Source organism: Gymnoscopelus braueri (genome assembly GCF_963280865.1).
Source record: "Gymnoscopelus braueri genome assembly, chromosome: 4".
In the NCBI taxonomy this organism is placed as follows: Eukaryota; Metazoa; Chordata; class Actinopteri; order Myctophiformes; family Myctophidae; genus Gymnoscopelus; species Gymnoscopelus braueri.
In genome coordinates this window covers 6,782,861-6,804,727 of record NC_137605.1, presented here as the reverse complement: position 1 = coordinate 6,804,727, position 21,867 = coordinate 6,782,861, and the positions used below count along the sequence as shown (strand labels likewise).

The window sequence follows — 21,867 nt, the reverse complement described above, 5'->3', positions numbered from 1 at the left end:
GCCAGGTTGGTGTCACGTGACAAACGAACAGCTCTACAAGCTAACTACTCATCACGCTGCAGCACGTTGTGAGCTTGTAGCTCTGTTCTTTTTATCACGTGACTGGCTGGCTCAGGGTGGAAGACAGGGTTAAACAACTAAAAATGGGACTGGCCTTCAAAATTGTAAATGCAAATTTGCCCGATATGCCCCCTATTCCCGCATATCTGAGTAAATACCTATAAAAGGTTAGCGACACCCACAGTCACAATACCAGAGGGAGCGTTAACAACAATTTGGTACCACCCACCCATAAATCAAACATGGGCAAATTCTCCTTCTACAGCACTGCCACCCAGGATTGGAATAGTCTAACTCCATCCCTCAAAAAATGCAGTTCGCTGGGCTCATTTAAAAGAGCCTTAAAAAAATCACCTTTCAGGAGGCCAAAGGTGGAGGTAGTACCATTTTCCCGTTAGACAGCAGACCCTCCCCCCCACCCTGTTCTTGTACATATTTTTTTTCCCCCTCTTTTTTATTTTTTTTTGTTGTACATAGTGTTATATATATTTTTTGGCTGTTTATTTTGTAATGATATTTGAACTGTGGTGCCACTATATATGCCTATGAATTAAATACCAAGGCCCTCATTGGAAACAAGTCCGCAAGGACTTTTATGAACGGACCTGTTAGACAAAGTATTTTAAATGTAACTGTGCTGTTTTAAATGTTTGCCTAATAAAATATTCAATCAATCAATCAAACCAACCTGGCACCCTATGCAGTGCAACCTAACAATTGAGACATACATTAGGCTGCCATCACACAGCCCGTTCGGCGAAAAACTAGTTATGTTACATATTTCGTGTAATGTTATACATGTTTATGAAAATGTTTTGTGTTAACAAAATCAATAGCCAAAAACAATGCATAGCCAAATATTTTTCCAGGACCCTTGATAAATTCCAGGACCTTTGATCAATTCCAAACCTTTTCCAGTACTGGATTTTTAATTTTTTTATTTCAAAATATTTCCAGGAATTTCATGACCGTGGGGACCCTGTATATATATATATAGAGAGAGAGAGAGAGAGAGAGAGAGAGAGAGAGAGAGAGAGAGAGAGAGAGAGAGAGAGAGAGAGAGAGAGAGAGAGAGAGAGAGAGAGAGAGAGAGAGAGAGAGAGAGAGAGAGAGATTTGCACACATTTTCACATTTATTCAAAAATAGCAGATCTACAAGCTCATAGCGTGCGCGGCACTCGGTTTGAGTGCCGCGCCAAGACCCCCCTGTAGTAACTCTGTGGAACCCCTAGGGGTCCCCGGACGCCCCCTGTTGAAGATCTACTCCAGATGATGACTTCCTACAAAGTAACAAACAAAAAAAAGCTTTGAAAAAAAAAGAAAAGGATGCTCATGTTCACTGGATAGGAACAGAACAGTGTGTGTCTATGTTACATAATGCAGTTACCGGAGCACTGACGTCATGGCAACGGCCAACCAATCACAAAAGGACAGAGAGCGCTCAGTCTGTATCAGCGAGATGAAGGCTTCCAAGCTGCAAACGCTGCTGTGTGAATTCATGTGACGAGGTGTGTGTGTGTGTGTGTGTGTGTGTGTGTGTGTGTGTGTGTGTGTGTGTGTGTGTGTGTGGGTGTGTGGCGGGCTATTTTTACAGCGTGGTCGTCTATGACAGTGGTTCTCAACCTGTGGGTCGGGACACCCACAGGGGGGTCCCCACATGCTTTTTGGGGCGGTCCCCAGATGACAGTGAAGTGACAATTTAAAGACCTTTTTAATACCTAAAGACCAAAAGTAAATGAGTTGGAGAAAAAAAAGACTAATGAACAAACTACACAAAAAAAACTGGTCAAACATTGGCCAAATTCTCAAATAATATAAGAAAGACGCAAACATTTTGAAAATAGCCGATCTACAAGCTCACAACGCCTCGTGTTGCGAGGCGTTGTGAGCTTGTAGATAGGCTATTTAAAAAAAAAAATCTCTGTGGAACCGAGTCAAAATGCCTCAACTCCTACATTCCAAGTACTTATAAGGGTGGGGGGTCCGCAGTTCAAATATGATTATTTAGGGGGGTCCCCGATTCAAATATGATTATTTTGGGGGGTCGCGGCCTGAAAAGGTTGAGAACCACTGGTCAATGAGAAGGTCTGTCTGTCTGTCTGTCTGTGGGTCTGTCTGTCTGTGGGTCTGTCTGTCTGTCTGTCTGTCTGTCTGATGCTAATCTCACAAACCGCGGGTCTTAACCCATTTAAACCGGGAAAGCATGTGTTCAGTTTAGTGTCATTTTAGATTTTAGGCTATTAACACATCCACCGCCAAGGGCTAATCTCATAATGTACTCACCAGTGCCAAGGTTTTATTGTTGTTTTTTGTTTTTTTCAGGTCGCCATAGGCCCCGTTAAAATCCTTTAGATTGCGCGATCCACTGTTTGTAAACAACGGGCACATGTCCTGGTGTCTACTCGTCGAGACCGCGTGTCAAACGGAGCCGCCATGTTTGAGTTCTGACCGTTTATGTTAACATGGGAAATGCGAGGATGAAAAACTACATAGGTTTAACAGGGATTTTAGTGTACGACTTAGAATGGAGGCCGACGGGTCGACTTCCAGTGGTGTTACACTGAAAATGGTCCCCCTAGAAAATTGAAAAAAAAAAAAAAAATCGAAAAAAAAGGAAAAAACACCCGGACCGTAGGACTACGGTTTCGGCGCTTAACAGTTGGATTTAACGGACCGTAGGACTACGTTCTTGGCGGTGGATGTGTTAAAAGGCTATTAAAAGGCTATTTGTTAGGCTATTAAAAAACAGCAGATATATAAGCTCACAGCATATATAGATATACAAGCTGCAAGCTTGTACAAATGCTATTTTCGAATATTTTTGAAAAAGTGTTTGAAAAATCATTGGAAAAATGTTGAATACTTTTGAATTACGAACAAGTTTGAGACAAAACCTCCCTTATTTACGAGCAACTTCACAGGGAAAACAAGCCCAAGATGGCTTCTAATAATAAGCAGACTTTTTAGGCCACACCACTGCTTCCATACCCATGAGTTCCAGAGCTCTCTTCTTGTAGGGAGTCATGACGTTTCCGTCTCTCCTCTTCAGCATGGGGCTGCTCCTCCTCTCCGCCACCTTCTGCTTCAGTCTGGAGCGCACCTTCAGGTTGGGCTCTGACGCTGCAAAGCAAAACACACACAGACATCAAACCAGGTGCTCAATGGAGATGAGACGTTATTTTTTTTAACACATTGAGTGCCAAAAACGGTCCGGACCGTTTTTCATAATCCAAACGAGGTGTGCCAAAAACGGTTCTAACCGTTTTTTTTCCTTCTCAGCACCAGGAGATATCATTTTTCCAAGATTTAGACTTTAATCCACTTCCTGGTTAACTTATGACTTCAAAAGCCTGTATCTCGGCTCCTGTGTACTTTTTTTTTTTACTATGTATTTTTGACTATTTTCGACTATTTTCAACTGGCTGCAACTATGGAACGGATTACCGAATGTTTTTAATGTTTTTCCCCCCCGATTGTACGAGACCTCTGTGTGTGTAATGAGGGGATCACCGTGAGGACTGTGATCACTGAAAATATTTTGTGACTACTTGAAAAAGGTTCAAAAATGGTTAAACATCCAGGCACTGACTGTACCCCGTTTTAAAAAAACCCTGGCACTCAATGTGTTAACACATTGAATGCCAATCGCGTAGATCTACGCGAACCTATTTAAAGCCGCAGCGTGCCAGTCGCGTAGATCTACGCGAACCGCCGATTCGCGTTGAAATTTCCCCAGGTGCACTTTCGAAATGTTTTGATCCATTTCCGGTTCCGGTTTGAAGACCGGAAACAGAATTATTCGGGTTCCGTTTTTTTCGATCGTATCCGCTTCCTGTCTGGGATCCTGTTTAAAACTCGATTTTCTCGGTTGTTGTTTTTCTCCTCGCTGATCACTGTTTAGCGTTGATCCGCTGTATCTTCAAGATGGCGGCTCGGATTTGGAAACTGTTTTCGCTGGCCGTTTCTCACAGATCCGCTGTGTGTTTAGAACCAAATGAACGCGCACTTTTAACTTATTTAGCGAGGTCTGTGGCGACATGAAAAAAACAACAATAAAACGCTGGCACTGGTGAGTACATTATGATATTAACCTCTGGCATGGAATGTGTTGGATTAAAGCGCGTTGATTTTACGTCCTCTCCTCCAGTCCTTTAAGGCCGGGAAAGTATCCGTGTAATTTTTTTGATTTCTTTGGGCTATTCAAAAAATAGCAGATCTACAAGCTCATCGCGCGGCACGCGATGAGCTTGTAGATCTGCTATTTTTGAATAATCGTGAAAAAGTTGTGCATATCTTTGAATATATACGTTTTAAAAAGCGGATATTTGTGAATTAAATCTTTGCTTCTGGGGGTCCCTGGAACAAAATATTTTGAGATGGGGGGGTCCGCGGCCAAAGACATTTTTGGGAGGGTCCTTGACGTGAAAAAGTTTGAGAACCACTGAAGCAAAGATTTGAGTTACAAATGTTCGCTTTAAAAAAAATATATATATATATATATATATATATATATATATATTCAAAGATTTGCACAAATTTTCACGAAAAAAAAAAAAAAAAAGCAGATCTACAAGCTCATAGCGCGGCACTCAGTGCCACGCTGTGAGCTTGTAGATCTGCTATTTTTGAACAGCCCAAAGAAATCTTAAAATGACAACGGATGTGTTCCCGTATTCAATGGATGAATGTACATGAAGACCAGCTCCGTCTAAACATGTTGTCTTTGTAACAGACATTAAAGTACGTTGATCATACGTCCTCTGATCTTTTCTCCTTTGGTAGACGTATCAGACTCTATATCATGTTGCTCTAATAAGTAGAGACAAGCTCCATTAAAAACAGTCATCTCTTTGATTCACTAAAGAAACCTGACGTTGTTTGGGCCTTCATCATGAAGGAAAGCGCTTATGTTTTGGGGAATAAAAGAGATGACTTGTTTAATGGACTGAGTGCTGCGTCTCTTTAGTGTTTCTCTGTAAAAGGTACACTGTGAAATCATCACAGCGTTCGTTTACCTCTGAGAGTGTACAAATAGACACGAGACGGGATTAAAAAAAAAGGTACATTGGATATAAGTCACTGACTGGATTTGAACCCCTCGCATGTGTTTGGCCGCAGACCCCCCGTGTGACAGGGACCCCCATACAAGCTTTGTGTTGTTAAAATGTTTCAAAAATGTTCAAGATGTATTTTTTTTATATTTTCAAATGTATGAAAATATACAAAATATATCAGAGTTAATTCATCACAGAGGATGTTACCTGACATCATTTCCATTTGATTACGGTCTCTGTGAAAATACTTGTATCATCGGAGATTCTACAAATCACATGGAGACAAACTAATGTAACAGTACACTATGGCAGTGGTTCTCCAACATTTTCATGTCGAGGACCCCCAAATTGACAGCCCGTGGACCACCATTTGAAAAGATAGGCATGCCAGGGACCCCCATAAGAGAAGATAGTTATGGCTCCAGCAGTGATTCTCAACCATTTTAATTCCAAGGACCCCCAGTTTGACATGTATCAGGACTGCGGACCCCCATTGAATGGCATTTATTTCTCTGGGACCCCAATTTATATAGTAAAATCCATGTCAATTTAACTCTGAGAGTGTACAAACGGGTCCATTTGGTTCCATTTGTACACTCTCAGAGTTACAGACCCATGAGGGTCCATTTGGTTCCCAACTATCCATCATTTAGCTGGGGACCCCCTGGAACTCCCTCAAGGACCCCTAGGGGTCCCCGGACCCCACTTTGACAATCAATGCACTATGGACCTCCAAAATACCATGTTAAGTATAGCCCCCCTTTTATCCCCCCATTACTAAATCTGAAACAAGATGCACAAGAACACCTCTATATAAATCTGAAGCAGAAAATAAATAAATAACATCCTCCTGCTCTGAACGTGCGGCGATGTTCAGGTTCTGGGCACAATTCAGAGGGTCAGTTTTTCAGAGAAATTAAGTGAGTCAGGATTTGGGCCCATTTCCACTTCCTCATCTGGACCAGATTAGGCGGAGCCCCACACACACACACACACCCCCACACACACCCACACCCACACCCACACACACACACACACACACACACACAAGGAATCCGCTACCTGCCGCCCGGCTGACCACAGTCTGATACAGTAGCAGCAGTTAAACCAACACAAAAACATGGCAGATGTTTCAGCTAGGAGACCCCCCCCCCCCCCCTCAAACCCCCCCCCCCACACCCCTCCTAATGCAAAACAGAGACACACACACACACACACACACACACACACACACACACACACACACACACACTGAATGGATCCAGACTCACACGTATCCTGTCCTGGTGGTCAGGTTACTGTTTCAAAGAACTGCTCTCTGAAAGGAAGTATTTTCTCAAGACGCAACGTTTGAAATTTCCCCCTAAAAAATATGATTCATCCAATCAGGTTCAGTCGCAATGGATGAGTTATCTTAAAAGGAATGGAGCTTTAAAGGGATAGTTCACCCCCAAAAAAATGTTTCTATCGATTAGTCACCCATTTTTTTGTTTTTTGTCGCATTCCTAAGCCAATGATTTGATGACCGGCAGCGGTTCCGGTAGGAGACACAAAGAGTCTCCTTTGTATCTCCTACCGGCACCGATGCCTACCGGTCCGCTGGTCATCACAATATTGGCTTAGGAATGCTACAAAAACAAAAAAAACATCCATTAATTGAAGTCTCCATGGGGTGACTAATCGATACAAAAAGTTAAGTTAAGTCGAATGTATACTGGTACTATGTAGTGTAAATGATGTTGTGAAAAAAAGAACAGACATGCAAGCTAACGACAATACTGTAGCTTGTAGATCTGTTCTTTTTGGCAAGCGACACTCTAGACCCAGTGGTCTTCAACAGGGGGCCCGGGACCCCTAGGGGGTCCTCAGAGTTACTACAGGGGGCCGCCAAATCTTTTTTTTTTTTTTACATTAACTACTTGAACCGTAGCATCCTTTTTCTGAGGAGAACTTTTGCCAAAAATTGCAGATGGAGGCGTTGTGAGCTTGTAGATCGGCTATTTTTGGCAAAAGAGGTATAGGTTTAAACGTTTAATCTGAAACACAATTGTATACAATATAGAGGGGGTCCCTGCTTCATCTCTCTCTCAGCTAGGAGGTCCTTGTCCTGAAAAAAGGTTGAAGACCCCTGCTCTAGACACAAAGGAGTATAAATCATCTTTAGTGTTGCATTTCGTTCGCTTTGTGATTGAGTTGGATACGTATCCCTGCGTTATTCTTTCCATAACTCCAAAAGGGGCTTCAATTAAATTAACTTTAATAATGCATGGGGCTTCCCTAGGCCTAGCCAATCAGACGGCCTTAACTGTGCCATATAACAGCTTGGTTTAGCCATGTCTGTGTCAAATATTTACACAACAAGCTTGCAGAAATGATTTAGATACGCTGTGGGTGGATATTTCCAGTGGTGTAAAGTAACTAAGTACATTTACTCAAGTACTGTTCTTAAGTACAATTTTGAGGTATTTTTAACTTTAATGGGGTATTTCCAATTCTCATTACTTTTACTCCACAACATCTCAGAGGAAAATATTGTACTTTTACTCCACTACAATTATTTGAAAACTTGAATTACTAGTTACTTTGTAGATTTGGATTATTATTACAAAACATACATTACCCATTTCGGGCCATTTGAAAATAGCAGATCTACGAGCTTGTAGATCGGCCATTTTCAAAATATTTTTATACATTTGAAAACTTGAAATGAGACATTACTGCATAATGAGTACTTTAACTTTTGGTACTTAAAGTACATTTTGATACCAATACTTTTGTAATTTTACTCAATTGAATTTTGAATTCCGGACTCTTACTTCCGTATTGATACTTTTACTTAACCCATTAAGACCGGGAACGCATCTGTGTCACTTAGATTTCTTTAGGCTATTCAAAAATAGCAGATCTACAAGCTCATAGCGCGGCGCTCGGTGCCGCGCTATGAGCTTGTAGATCTGCTATTTTTGAAAAATCGTGAACATTTTTTTTTTTACATTTCTTTCCGAAAAACTGTTAGGATTTTAAAAATGTTTAGAAGCGGCCTCAGGTCTTAATGGGTTAAGTAAAAACATTGAGTAATTTTTCCACCACTGAATATTTCTAACATTCCTTGCTGCTCGCTGCAATGTGCCAACCTCGCCAAGTCAAATTCCTTCTATGTCAAAACATATTTGTTTTGACATCGAAGGGTGAAATTGAAGAGTGAAATTGTGTGGTTGTCACACAGTAAAATCCTCAGCGTTGACGTATTCATTTGTCCCCAAGAGGTCTATTATAGCCCCCCCCCCCTCACTTGTTTCCCTCTACACTGAATCAAAAATAGCCAGTCTACAAGCACACAACGCGCTTCAACATGCAATACGGGTCCATTTGTACACTCTCAGCGTTATGGTGGCCCTTGAAATGAAACATTTTGACAACCAGTGGTATTGGTATTATCATAGCAGACGTGAAGTCCACACATACCAGCTCTGACAGTGCGATAATAAACCGGTTTCCGGAAACGGTTCTAAAATGTGACCGAAACCGATTCCGGGTTCCTCAATGCTGGCTCCAGGTTCCTCCACTTCCGGATCCCCCAACCCTAGAACCCCACTGATGACCCACCATGTGTGTGTGTGTGTGTGTGTGTGAGTGTACGAATATGACAGCAATTAGCACGGTAAACACGTCGCTAACAAGCTAGCACTTAAGAGGGCTGTATCCAGGGGCGGGGGGTGATGACATGCTGGAAGTGTTTCGTTTGGCTTTCGGAGCGGGGGGTGTGTGTGTGGGTGTGTGCTCCCACCGACTCCCACGGGGACCAGTGACTCACCAGCCCAAACAAGGAGTTCCCGTCAACCCCTTTGGCCCTGGAGTCCTTACTGCTAAAGCTTCTCTCTCACACACACACACACACACACACACACACACACACACACAAACACCCCCCCGTACGCGAAGGAGAAAAAAAGGACTTAGCCAGCCTCTCTCCCCCCCACGGTGGAGAGCTGGTAACACAGTGCTTCAACTGGAAGTTATGTAAACCTCCTGTTATACAATAGCCGGGGACGCTTCAATTATTTACAGCGGATCAATAATTGAGAAGGGCGCTTTAGGCGTGTGTGTGTGTGTGTGTGTGTGTGTGTGTGTGTGTGTGCGCGACGCAAAACGCAGCGTGTTGCTGTTATACACGGGCGCTGCTGGATAAGTGCGAGGGGAAAAAGAAACTGCGGCGAGGAGAGGAGAGGAGAGGAGAGGAGAGGAGAAGAAGAGAGGAGAGGAGAGGAGAGGAGAGGAGAGGAGAGGAGAGGAGCCCCGAAACGAAGCAACGGAGGAACGAACAAACAGCGGGAGATTGGGTCAGATGCTGCTATTTTTGGCCGCTGTCAAAAGCAAGCGTGGGGGAAAAAAACTAAAAAAAAATCCTCTTCCCCATTAAATAACGTGGCATAGACCTCTAATCCTATGCGTGCGTGTGTGTGCGTGTGATGGGGGGGAGGCATGGGAGATGGATGGAAGAGGAGAGGAGTAAGCGCTACGGGGAGCAGCATGAATCCGCTTCACGCCCCGCTGCCCTGATTGCTTTTCTATTTATAAAACGGCAAACGCCCGCTCCGCTTTGCCACCAAAGCACCGCATCCCCCCGCCCCCACCCCCAAACCCCCCCAGTCGCCACGGGAAACGACCAGACAGCGTGGGAGAGACTTTCTCTCTCTCTCTCTCTCTCTCTCTCTCGGCTTGGTCACCATGGGATAAGGAGAAAAAAAAGAAAAGTCCCCCCACGATGCAACAGGAGGCAAACGATTGCCTTACGACGGAAATAGCCGATCTACAAGCTCACGATGCGTCGCGTTCCCGAACGCATCGTGTGAGCTTGTAGATCACCGTCGTTTACGATGAGGTATAAATCGGGGCTTATGTCCGCTGGTGGAAAAAAGTACTCAAACGTTTTACTTAAGTGAAAGTATCAATACCGCAATATAGAGGTAAAAGTCCAGGATTAAAAATGTGCTTGAGTAAAAGTACAAAAGTATTGGTATCAAAATGTACTTAAAGTACCAAAAGTAAAAGTACTCAAATGTTTGAAAATAGCAGATCTTTGTGAGCTTGTAGATCTGCTATTTTCAGGTATAAAATAGGGCTAAAGCGGTTAACGTATGTTTTATAATGTAATAATAAATCAAATAATTGTAGTGGAGTAAAAAGTACAATATTTGCCTCTGAGATGTAGTGGAGTATAGAAGTGAAAGTATAGACAATTGGAAATACTCCAGTAAAGTAAAAGTACCTCAAAACTGTACTTAAGTACAGTACTTGAGTAAATACCACACCACGGCTTATGTCTACACGCTGAACACCTGGGTCACCGCTGACAGACTGCCAAGCCCGGGGAAAAAAAAGAAAAAGACCAACATATATGCCAGCCAATGTGCCAGGCTCATAAATCAATCACGTTATGACGTTTGAAAGTAGCACGGCGGGTGCCGGTAGTTTTTTTTTTTGCGAGGTGAGCGTGTTACGCTATCTTCACTTCCATGTGAATTCTCCCCCGCGCTGTCAATGTGGCTGCCTGGGTCCATTAAGATGACAGGTTATGTGTGGGATTGTCATAGCAAAGTCTGGCTGGTGGCTGGAACTCAGTCTTGTGCTGTAGCTGTATACGTGGGAAAGGGACTGAGCGATCGTACCTCGCACCTGAATAAATCTGGGTTGAAATGGAGTAACTAATTCTTCTCTTTTTTTGTGGTTGCCCTTTGCTGTGTTTGGCTTTGTTCCCCGTGCTGACACAGTACTTAACACAGAGTTAAGGTGCAATCCTCCCCAAGGAACAACATAAATGCCGTCTTAAGCCTGGCAAATTAAATTCCTCTAAATTACTTTCTTTTCTTTTTTCATTCAGTTAATATTGAAGTGAGATCAAATCGCAATGTTTTTTCTTGCCATGGGGAAAGGCAACACAAAGGTGACTTTAATCACTTAAGTCTACTTAAGCGATTTTCAAATTAAAAAAATGATGAGAAAAGTTTTTTTTTCCCTATAGATAGACAGACCTTTGATCACAGGAGGGAAATTGTGTTGGCATGGCAGTTATCATAGTATGAAACACATAACAGATACAGGAAAAGAGACACTACTAAGAATTTGAAAAAATGCGATAAAACAGGTACTAAAGTATAGGGATTTGGAAAAACAAGTACAAAAACTTAAACAAAGGAGATTTATGGTCTTGCTTGGCCCTCTGAACTTGCACTGCCTGGGATTTGCATGTTGAATGAGCTATTAACAGCTCTAAATATAAAGGCTGTAATGACGTGCCCAAAATAGGCACACCAGGGTTAATAATAAAGTGTTTCATCCAGATTGGACTAGATTTTTTTTCCTCATCTCCCTTTTCCAGAAAGCCATTTGTAAAGGTTTGTTACACCTGCTGAATGGACATGTAGGCTACATGTTGACTGCGCGCACAGGGCTGGAATGGCTGTTAAGCTGCATCTATTCTTGCCTCGGGCTGTCACATGCTCTTTTAGTCCCATCTATTCTAGTCCCTTGGCCATGGCACAAAGAGGATATATGGCCAGTAAACAAGTTAATCACGTCACCTTGGCAAAGTCAAGGGCATCACTGCCCCTGTCTAGTGATCAAGAGGATAACATATCTGTTAATGTGATGAGACAAATAAATATACACAATATATTCTTCAAAGAAGGTATTTTTTTTTGCTATTACGAAAATGGACGCATTTAAGTCCTTAAATTTAATAATTCATTTGTCATGACGGGGAACAAGCATGGATTGAGTTTACGTGCAAATTACCGGTTCATGTTTTTTTTTTTTTTTTACACAAGTTTTCTTTTGGTTAACAATGAACTGACTACAGGCAAAACCTCAAGACTATAGCGGTTGGCTTCTGCTAACTGGGGCAAGACAACGTTATCAACAAGTGCTTCAACATGAATTCATATTTCATGGATCAGCCATAATCGTTTAACTGGCTTTTTTATTGCTATTTCATCAAACCATGTATATCTGTTACAGTATGTGCTGCCATTTTTAAATGCCTCATTCCATTGCTATTTTTAACCATGCCCATTATGTATGTAATATCATGCATGTATTTTGCACTGCTCATTTTTGACATACTGTATCTGACCTGTTTTTCTATTTCTTTCTTTCTCTATTTATTTCCCCATCTCTTGAAACCTCAAAATGATGGAGTTTGTACAACAAAGAATTTCACCCACTTTTTGAGTTTGAGTTTTCAAAAACTTTCCAAAAACAAAGCAAACATCTGAAACGGTCCATTATGGCAGTGGTTCTCAACCTGTGGGTCGGGACCCCCAGGGGGGTCCACACATGATATTTGGGGGGTCCCCAGATGACATTAAAGTGACAATTTAAGGACTTTTAATACCTAAAATAAAATAAAATAAAAGATTTGAAATGAAAAAAGACCATTCCTGCATTAAAAGCAATGAACAAATTATATTATCAAATAATATAAGATATAGGCAAAACATTTATAAATAGCTGATCTACAAGCACTTGTGCACAGTGCTTGTAGATTGGCTATTTTCACAATATTTATCTGTGGAACCGAGTCAAACTATAACGTAATGCCTCAACTCAAATATGATTATTTTGGGGGTTCCCCAATTCAAATATGATTTTTTTGGGGGTTCCCCAGTTCAAATATGATTATTTTGGGGGGTCCCCAGTTCAAATATGATTATTTTGGGGGGTCACGGACTGAAAAGGTTGAGAAGCACTGCATTATGACAACACATGTTCTGCTCTTGCTGAAGTGAATAGAGCACGTTGCAGTGAGAGGGGGGGCAAAAAAGCAGCAATAGTTGTTTATTGCTTCCCACGGAAACGGATCGAGCTCCGACCGAGGGACTATTTTTAAAGTACCTCATAAATGAGGAACTTTGAGTTTTACATGGAGCGTGATCACATCAGCCCCTCCAAAGAGGAGAGGCAGTTCTAGGACCCTCTGGCCAAATGAAGCGGCAGGGAGCGCCGATGAGGAACGCCGCTGTCTTCTCCGCTGGGTTTTATCAGCGGGAAGTGGTGCAAGAAGTACTCAGATGAATAATGATGATAATAATAATAATAATAGATGCAATGTATATAGCGCTTTACAAAACAGAAAGACTCTGTTACAAGGAAAAGTCCAAACTTTGACTTGAGTAAAAGTACAAGAGTATTGGCATCAAAATATACTTACAGTACTAAAGTAAAAGGGTCACAATCTTTTCAAAACTTTAGAAAATAGCTGATCTACAAGCTCATGTGAGCTTATAGGCCAGCTATTTTCGAATAGCCAAAGTCTATAAAATAGGGCTTTATTGGTTAAGGTATGTTTTGCCGTAAAAATCTAAATATACAAAGTAACTTAAAGCTGTCAAATATTTGTAGAGGAGCAAAAAAGTATAGAATCCGCCCATGAGGCCCGGAAGGCTGACGTAGCGGTACGGGCGCGTCGCAGGTTCGAATCCCGACTACCTTTGCTGCGTGTCACTCCCCAACTCTTTCTCCCCCATTTTCCTGTCAGTCTACTTGTATTCTATCAAATAAAGGCGGAACAAGCCAAATATATTTTTTTACTCGTGTGTGATACTTGAGTAAAAAGGTACTCGGTTACTTTCCAGGGCTGTCAGCGGGGGGCTATCTCTGCTTAAACAAACAGGCCTGTCTTTAAGTTCATCCTGTCGGTTACAAGACCTCTTTAGCTCAGTAGCACCTGTCAATCAGCTATCACTACAGGAACAACACCAGCTTTGTGTGTCCCCCCTCCCCCCCCCCCCTCCTTCCTCCTCTCCTTCCTCCTCCTCAGTGTTGCCAGCTTTTTGGCGAGACAAACGAGCGGACAGGTCTACGAAAAGCCCAGAATAAGGGGATAGGTGGTGCGGGTCCCCAGCTAAATGACTTGGAAACAGCATGATAATGAGACAATGAAACATTTGAAATGCACACATCTTGTATGGGGGGGGGGGAGGGGGGTCCCTGGCACAATATATTTTCAGGGGTCGGCGGACAAATTAAAATGAATTTGGGGGTCTGAGAACGACTGGTCTACACAAAAATAGCAGATATACAAGCTCATAGCGCTGTGCTATTTGCTTGTAGATTTTTTTTTTATCGTGATTATTATTTTTTTAATCTTTGAATATATATATATTTTAAGCGAATATTTTTAACTCAAATCTTTGCTTCTGGGGGGTCCCTGGAACAACATATTTTGAGATGGGGGTCCGCGGCCAATTACATAACATTTTGGGGGTCCTTGACATGAAAAAGTTTGAGGACCACTGAACAGAAAACTGTTAGGATAGAATCAGGCTCAGGTCTTAAAACGGTTAAAAAAAAAAGCCAAACTGGCTTATAACAAGCGGACATGGCAACCCTTCTCCTCCTCCCCCTGGCGTGCCAGCCTCTCACTGGACTCTAATGAAGATCGGCAGGAAGTGGGGGGGGGGGGGGGGGTGCAACGCCCCCCCCCGCACAGGAAATGACCACATATAGATTCTGGAATCCAAAAAAAGGGGGGCTGGGGAAATATTTTCTCTACGGGGAAGAGTTTTTTTTCTCCGTTTCATTTTGTTCGTATATCAGCACATAATAACCGCTAAGCTCACAGGCAGCTCTGCTCAGGAATGCACAGATCACTCAAAGTACTCAAATTCTTTACTCAAGTAAAAGTATCAATACTGCAATATAGAAATACTCCATTACAAGTAAAAGTCCAGAATTAAGAATTTACTTGAGTAAGTACAAAAGTATTGGCATCAAAATGTACTTAAAGTGCCAAAAGTAAAAGTATTACAATATTTGAAATTAGCAGATCTACAAGCTCACAACGTGTCGCGATGCGACGCGTTGTGAGCTTGTAGATCTGTTAATTTCAAATAGCCTAGGATAAAATAGGGCTAAAGTGGTTAATGTGTGTTTTATGATATAATCATTTATATCTGCAAATAACTAGTCTAGTAACTAAAGTTTTCAAATCATTGTAATGGAGTAAAAGTACAATATTTGCCTCTGAGATGTAGTGGAGTAGAAGTAAAAGTATTGGAAATTGGAAATACTCAAGTAAAGTACAAATACCTCAAACTTGTATTTAAGTACAGTACTTAAGTAGATGTACTTAGTTACTTTACACCACTGTGCAGTGGTGGGCAGTAACTAAGTACATTTACTTTGAGTACTGTGCTTAAGTATCTGCACTTTACTTGAGCGTTCGTATTTTGGGATACTGAAGATTTTCACTCCATTTCAAAGACAAATGTTGTACTTTTGACTCCACTACATTTATAGAAAGGGGGAAAAAGTACACTATGAATAAACCTCTTAACACATTGATTGCCTGAATTATTTCAGATTTTTTGCATTTTCATACCAGGGTTTTTACATTTTACACTCAGGAGCTGAGATACAAAATTTTTAAGTTTTAAGTTAACAAGGAAGTGGATGGGAGTCTAGATTTTTTTCTTAAAAACGAGTTAACTCGATCTAGGCAATCAAGTGATGGATTCTAAAAACGAGTTAACTCGTTCTTGGCAATCAATGTGTTAAGCCCTATAACAAATATAGTGACAATAGCCGATCCACAAGCTTGTAGATCTGCTATGTTTTATTGCTTTGGGAGGAAATGTCAAATTTGTATTACCGCAACGCACTGATATTAAAAACAAAATGTACTTTGTACTTTTGAAAACCTGTATGTTTGAAAGAGCATAATGCTTTTGAATACTAATATAATCTTCTTAAAGCAAGTACTCCAGTACAAATTTGACGGTGCAACTTGAGTCACATTTGACCAGGAGTATCTATACTTTGACCGCAAGTACCGGGGACCGTTGAGTACTTTGTCCGCCACTGGATTGTGAATAATGGAGGAGAGAAAACAAATGCCGCTGCCTGAGAGCCGAGGCTGAAACAGAGAACGCTCGGAGGCACAGCGTTTCTTGGCCTGCGCTGTCGGAGGTAAACGATACGGCTGCTGTGTTTTCAAAGAGCCGTCTTTTTAACCCATTAAGACCGGGAACGCATCTGTGTAACCATTATTTTATACTTTGGCTATTCGGAAATAGCAGATCTACAAGCTCATAGCGCGGCACTGAGTGCCGCGCTATGAGCTTGTAGATCTGCTTCTTTTTTTTTTTAATCGTGAAAATGTCCCTGGAACAAAATATTTTGAGATGGGGGTCCGCGACCAAATACATATAATTTGGGGTGGTCCTGTTTGAGAACCATTGATATAGCAACATACGTTTTTTTTCAAAAAACTGTTTTTATTTAGAAGACATATGTCAAATGTTAGACAAATGAACATTTGACAAATGTTTGGTTTAAAAAAATATATGCAAATTTTCCAAATGTTTTCAAAAATGTTGACAAATGTTTGGTTTAAAAAATATATCAACATTTTCCAAATGTTTTAAAAAATTGCAGATCCAACAAGCTCATCTCTACGAGCTTGTGTAGATCTGCTATTTTTTGAATTGCCAAAGAGATCTTAAAAATGACACAGGCACGTTCCCCACGGTCTCAAAGGGTTAACTGGTCATTAGGCCACTCCTTACCACCTGGGTTTGAAAAAGGCAAGCGTCCAAAGTGACCAAAACACATACACATTGCGAGGCGTTTGTTGGCCTGTCCTGAAGACAGACAGGCCTTCGCGTTTTTTTTTCCAAAGAATGCTACAACAAACGTCCCTTTCATGTGCCGTTCCTCGTGTTTATCCCGGGACACCGCAGACGCAGACCCCCGGTATAATGGCAGAGGACTACCTTTACATTTACATTATACCAGATGGTAATTTTCCCGGGGGCCTGATCTCTGAATTGTGTACACACGCGACATGACAGGCCCCGCAGTTAAACAGTTCAACAAGTGTAATTGTTTGCCAATGTAATTAACCCACTAAGACCGGGAACGCATCTGTGTCATGTGTCAAGATTTCTTTGGCTATTCAAAAAAAAAATAGCAGATATACAAGCTCATAGCGCGGCACCGAGTGCCGCGCTATGAGCTTGTAGATCTGCAATTTGTTTTTGAAAAATAGTGTTTTTTTTTTTTTTTGGAAAATCTTTGAATATATGTTTTTTAAGCCAACGTTTTAACTTGAATCTTTCCTTCTGGGGGCGGGGGGGGGTCTACAAATGTCTTCTAAATCCTAAATCCTGTATAATAGTGGTTATCAAACCTTTTTCACGTCAAGGACCCCCAAAATGATACGTGTTTGGCCGCGGACCCCCATCTCAAATTATGTTGTTCCAGGGACCCCCCAGAAGGACAGATCGGAGTTAAAAATGTTCGCTTTAAAACACACACACACACACACATATATATATACATATAAAAAGATTTGCACACATTTTTCACAATAAAAAACAATTGCCAAATATATCTTAAAATGACACACAGATGCGTTCCCGGTCTTAATGGGTTAAAAGAGACACAGAGTGGGGAAAAGTACATAATGTCATTTAGGTGACCTCACCGCCGAATTACCAAGCCCTCGTTTTAGCTTTGGCGAGCGCTCTGCTGGCGAGCCGGGCCCGAGAGGGAGGTATAATTCTTATTTATACAAGCGTCCCCCCGAAGACTTCCTTCAAACCTTGTACCAACAAACCTGAGCTGCTTTTTCGGTGGGAATATGTGTGTTTTCAAAATAGTTTTGCAAAGCCCATAACTCAGGAGAAATTAATCCCCTTTAATTCCTTCCCATTTACCACTAAACTGCTCAAAAGAGGGCCTTCGGAACTGTGCCTTTTCCCCCCCTAAATTGAGGACAAATGAGTGACTCCTCTTAAACGACGGCAATTTATTTTTCAGTTAACGGCGCAATTTAAACGTCAGCCATCTTCCCTTTCTCTCCATTTCTTTTTCGAGCGCATTAAGCGGGTTAAAGACAACCGAGGCTCGCCTCTGTTGTTGCACGTGTTCTGCTATAGTGGCTTTAGGATGGAGTGAAGAATAGAGTAATTAATGGCTGTGGATTTTGCTAGCGGTTACAGGCTCCGTCTGGCATGACTCAAATCCTCGAGCGCCCCGAGGGGACGAGAGGAGAGGGGAGGGGGGGGGGGGGTCAGGGGTCGTTAATGACCCTAACTGATGTCATTAAGAGGGTCATCTGCATCCTGGGCCGAGTGCTCTTTAAGATACACACGGAGACTTCTTGACTGACACAGCACCTTCTTTGTGTTAATAAGCCGTTCACGGTGATTGAGACGCGGCTAATAGAACGCAGACGTTTCACTTCCACGCGGATGTGACGCTACGCTAGCCCAGGTGTTCCTTTGACTCTGAGAGGCTGCAAACGGTGCTGCGAATGTCGGCAAAAGGTCAGAGTTACGACGGTAGAAGTTGACTTGACACTGAGGATGTTTAGTGTGAATGCTATTGAACTAAAAGGAACTTATCAGTGTGTGTGTGCGTGCGTGCGTGTATTGAATGCATAGCATCCCATGCAGTGTGACAGGGGAGCCTAGTGTCCAGCTGATCTGCAAGCTCATAACGTGACGTGTTTGTCGGCTTGTAAATCAGAGGTTTTGAGTAGAGGGGGAAAAAAAGAGCTGACCCAGTACAGACCCCTGGGGGACTACAGGTCAACAGTATACATGGTGTTGTTTACGTCATTGGTCCGGGGACCCCCAGGGGTCCTTGAGGGAGTTCCAGGGGGTCCCCAGCTAAATGATGGATAGTTAGGAACCAAATGGACCCTTATGGGTCTGTAAGTCTGTACAAATGGAACCAAATGGACCCGTACACTCTCAGACTTACAATTACATTGATTTTACAATATAAATTGGGGTCCCAGAGAATGTCATTAAATGGGGGTCCGTAGCCCTAATGCATGTCAAACTGGGGGTCCTTGAAATTAAAATGAGAATCACTGCTAGAGCCGTAACAATCTTCTCTTATGGGGGGTCCCTGGCATATCTTTTCAAATGGGGGTCCGCGGGGCTAATAAGTGTCAATCTGGGGGTCCTTGACATGAAAAACTTTGAGAAGCACTGGTTTCCGTGGTTCAAACGGAGCGTGTTTGTGCGCATGGACACGGCGCGATGCGGGCGTTGCGTTGCGTGGTGTTCTTACCGGTCTTCCGTAAGGGGAAGTCGTCCCTGCTCTCGAGGGGGGAGGGGAGGGTGTACTGGCAGGTAGGCGAGGCTCCTCCCAGAGGCGGAGAACTTTGGTCCAGGGACATGTGATGAGAGGACCTGACCACACAGAAACACCCATTACACACAGCCTGAACAGAACACTGCCAGGACCCCTAAGGGTCTGTTTTTACACACACACTCACACTCACACACACAATACACGTGCAGGCACACACTTTTCCAGTTATGTGTTATTTCAGTTTAAAATCTGTCTGGTAGTGACAGTGAGAGAGAGACAGAGACAGAGACAGAGAGAGAGAGAGAGAGAGAGAGAGAGAGAGAGAGAGAGAGAGAGAGAGAGAGAGACAGAGAGAGAGAGAGAGACAGAGAGACAGAGAGACAGAGAGACAGACAGACAGACAGACAGACATAGAGAGAGACAGAAAGACAGACAGAGAGACAGAGAGACAGAGAGACAGACAGACAGAGAGAGAGACAGACAGACAGACAGACAGACAGACAGACAGACAGACAGACAGACAGACAGACAGACAGACAGACAGACAGACAGACAGACAGAGAGACAGAGAGACAGACAGACAGACAGACAGACAGACAGACAGACAAAGAGAGAGAGACAAAGAGAGAGAGACAGAGAGACAGAGAGACAGAGAGACAGAGAGACAGAGAGACAGAGAGACAGAGAGACAGACAGACAGACAGACAGACAGACAGAGAGACAGAGAGACAGACAGACAGACAGAGAGACAGAGAGACAGACAGAAAGACAGACAGACAGACAGAGAGACAGAGAGACAGACAGACAGACAGACAGACAGACAGAGAGACAGAGAGACAGAAAGACAGAAAGACAGACAGACAGACAGACAGACAGAGAGACAGAAAGACAGACAGAGAGACAGAGAGACAGAGAGACAGACAGACAAAGAGAGAGAGACAGAGAGACAGAGAGACAGAGAGACAGACAGACAGACAGACAGAGAGACAGAGAGACAGAAAGACAGAAAGACAGACAGACAGACAGAGAGACAGAGAGACAGAAAGACAGACAGAGAGACAGAGAGACAGAGAGACAGACAGACAAAGAGAGAGAGACAGAGAGACAGAGAGACAGAGAGACAGACAGACAGACAGACAGACAGACAGAGAGACAGAGAGACAGAAAGACAGAAAGACAGACAGACAGACAGACAGACAGAGAGACAGAGAGACAGAAAGACAGACAGAGAGACAGAGAGACAGAGAGACAGACAGACAAAGAGAGAGAGACAGAGAGACAGAGAGACAGAGAGACAGGGGGAGGAGATGAAATGCAGCAACAAAACAAAAAAGCGCCTTGGATCGGATTCGAACCCGGGCCGGCTGCAGGAATGGCTGGAGCCTTTTCCCATGTGTATGAAACATGCCACGCAAAATGAAGTCTTGACTAAACGCGTTTTGGAACCGGTCAGATCCTTGCGGCATACATGTGGCATTCTGAAAGGTTACAATGACGAAACGCAGCTAAATCCTGGGTGTTAACACATTGATTTCCTAGATCGAATATATGCGTTCTTTAATTTTTTGGGGGGAAATTCCACAAGGGGCAACCTAACACAGCTTTGGAATGATCGATCGTCTCTCAGAGAAGAAAAATGTGGATGTGACATCATTCCAAAAAACGTCCCTTCCATCCGCCCCAATGATGTGATTTGCAGAAAAACGGCTGTAACTCTGTTTCTTTTTTTTCTATTGAAAACCACCCGTTTTCAGCGGACCAAAGCTCCAAAATGGCGGATCGCGGTTGGAAACTTGTCGTTCCCATGGATACACAGATCCTTCCGTATACTCACAGGAACCTTTTTTCGTGTTTTTTTTACACAATGTCGGTTCCACAGAGTTTCAAATATCATCGGATTGAGGTAATTATACGCCGGCACGGGATTAGAAAACTATTTTTAATATCTTTGGCAATCAATGTGTTAAAGAGACACTTTGATGATTTGGAACCCAAATCCCATTGTTCTGATGCCAGATCACACTAATGGTTTGGCAAAATAAATACCTTACGTATCCTGTGTCTATTTGATGATGTCGTTTTCATGCATGCATTGGTATGGGTGTTGACACAGCACGTTTAACGCCATTGTACAGATATTTGTTTTTGCATTTGGGAAACACAGAAAACATACCTTACTTTTTTGCCACACCATTATTTTAATTGGATTTAAAAAGGTAGGGTAAGTGATTTTCTTTGGTTAAAATAAGTGTTGAATAGCTCTATATTGTGATAGTAGTCATTGTTATAGAGTGTTTGTTCAGTAACAGGAGTCTCCATGTCTCTCCAGCTCTTTATTAAACAGAAAATGCATTTTCAGGTCAGGATACCAATTGTATCCAACCAGGATAGAGAACTCAGTCAGGATACAGATTAAACAAGTGACATTTTAAGTGATGACACAAAGAAATGAGCAGACACACAATTGGAACTGGAACACTATAAAAAATAAAGCTGATAAATGGGTACTCTCTCCTGATTGGCTGAAATGTTGTCACCTACCTGAAAAATTATTTTCTGTTTATTAAAGAGCTGGAGAGACATCTGTTACTGAACAAACACTCTATAGCAATGATTACAATCAGAATATAGTGCTTTAACCTAA

The 21,867-nt window shown here is 42.4% G+C and overlaps 1 protein-coding gene across 3 annotated transcripts in view; it reads right to left on the bottom strand.

The window, feature by feature from the left end:
- hdac9b (histone deacetylase 9b) overlaps window positions 1–21,867 on the bottom strand; it is an 87,312-nt gene that overhangs the window by 27,964 nt on the left and 37,481 nt on the right. For all 3 annotated transcript variants that reach the window (XM_080426207.1, XM_080426208.1, XM_080426209.1), the window contains 2 exons: window positions 19,200–19,321; window positions 3,049–3,180 (listed from right to left, as the gene is read on the bottom strand). In XM_080426207.1, coding sequence (XP_080282333.1) covers window positions 3,049–3,180; window positions 19,200–19,321 — 254 coding nt within the window. The remainder of the gene's footprint in view (window positions 1–3,048; window positions 3,181–19,199; window positions 19,322–21,867) is intronic.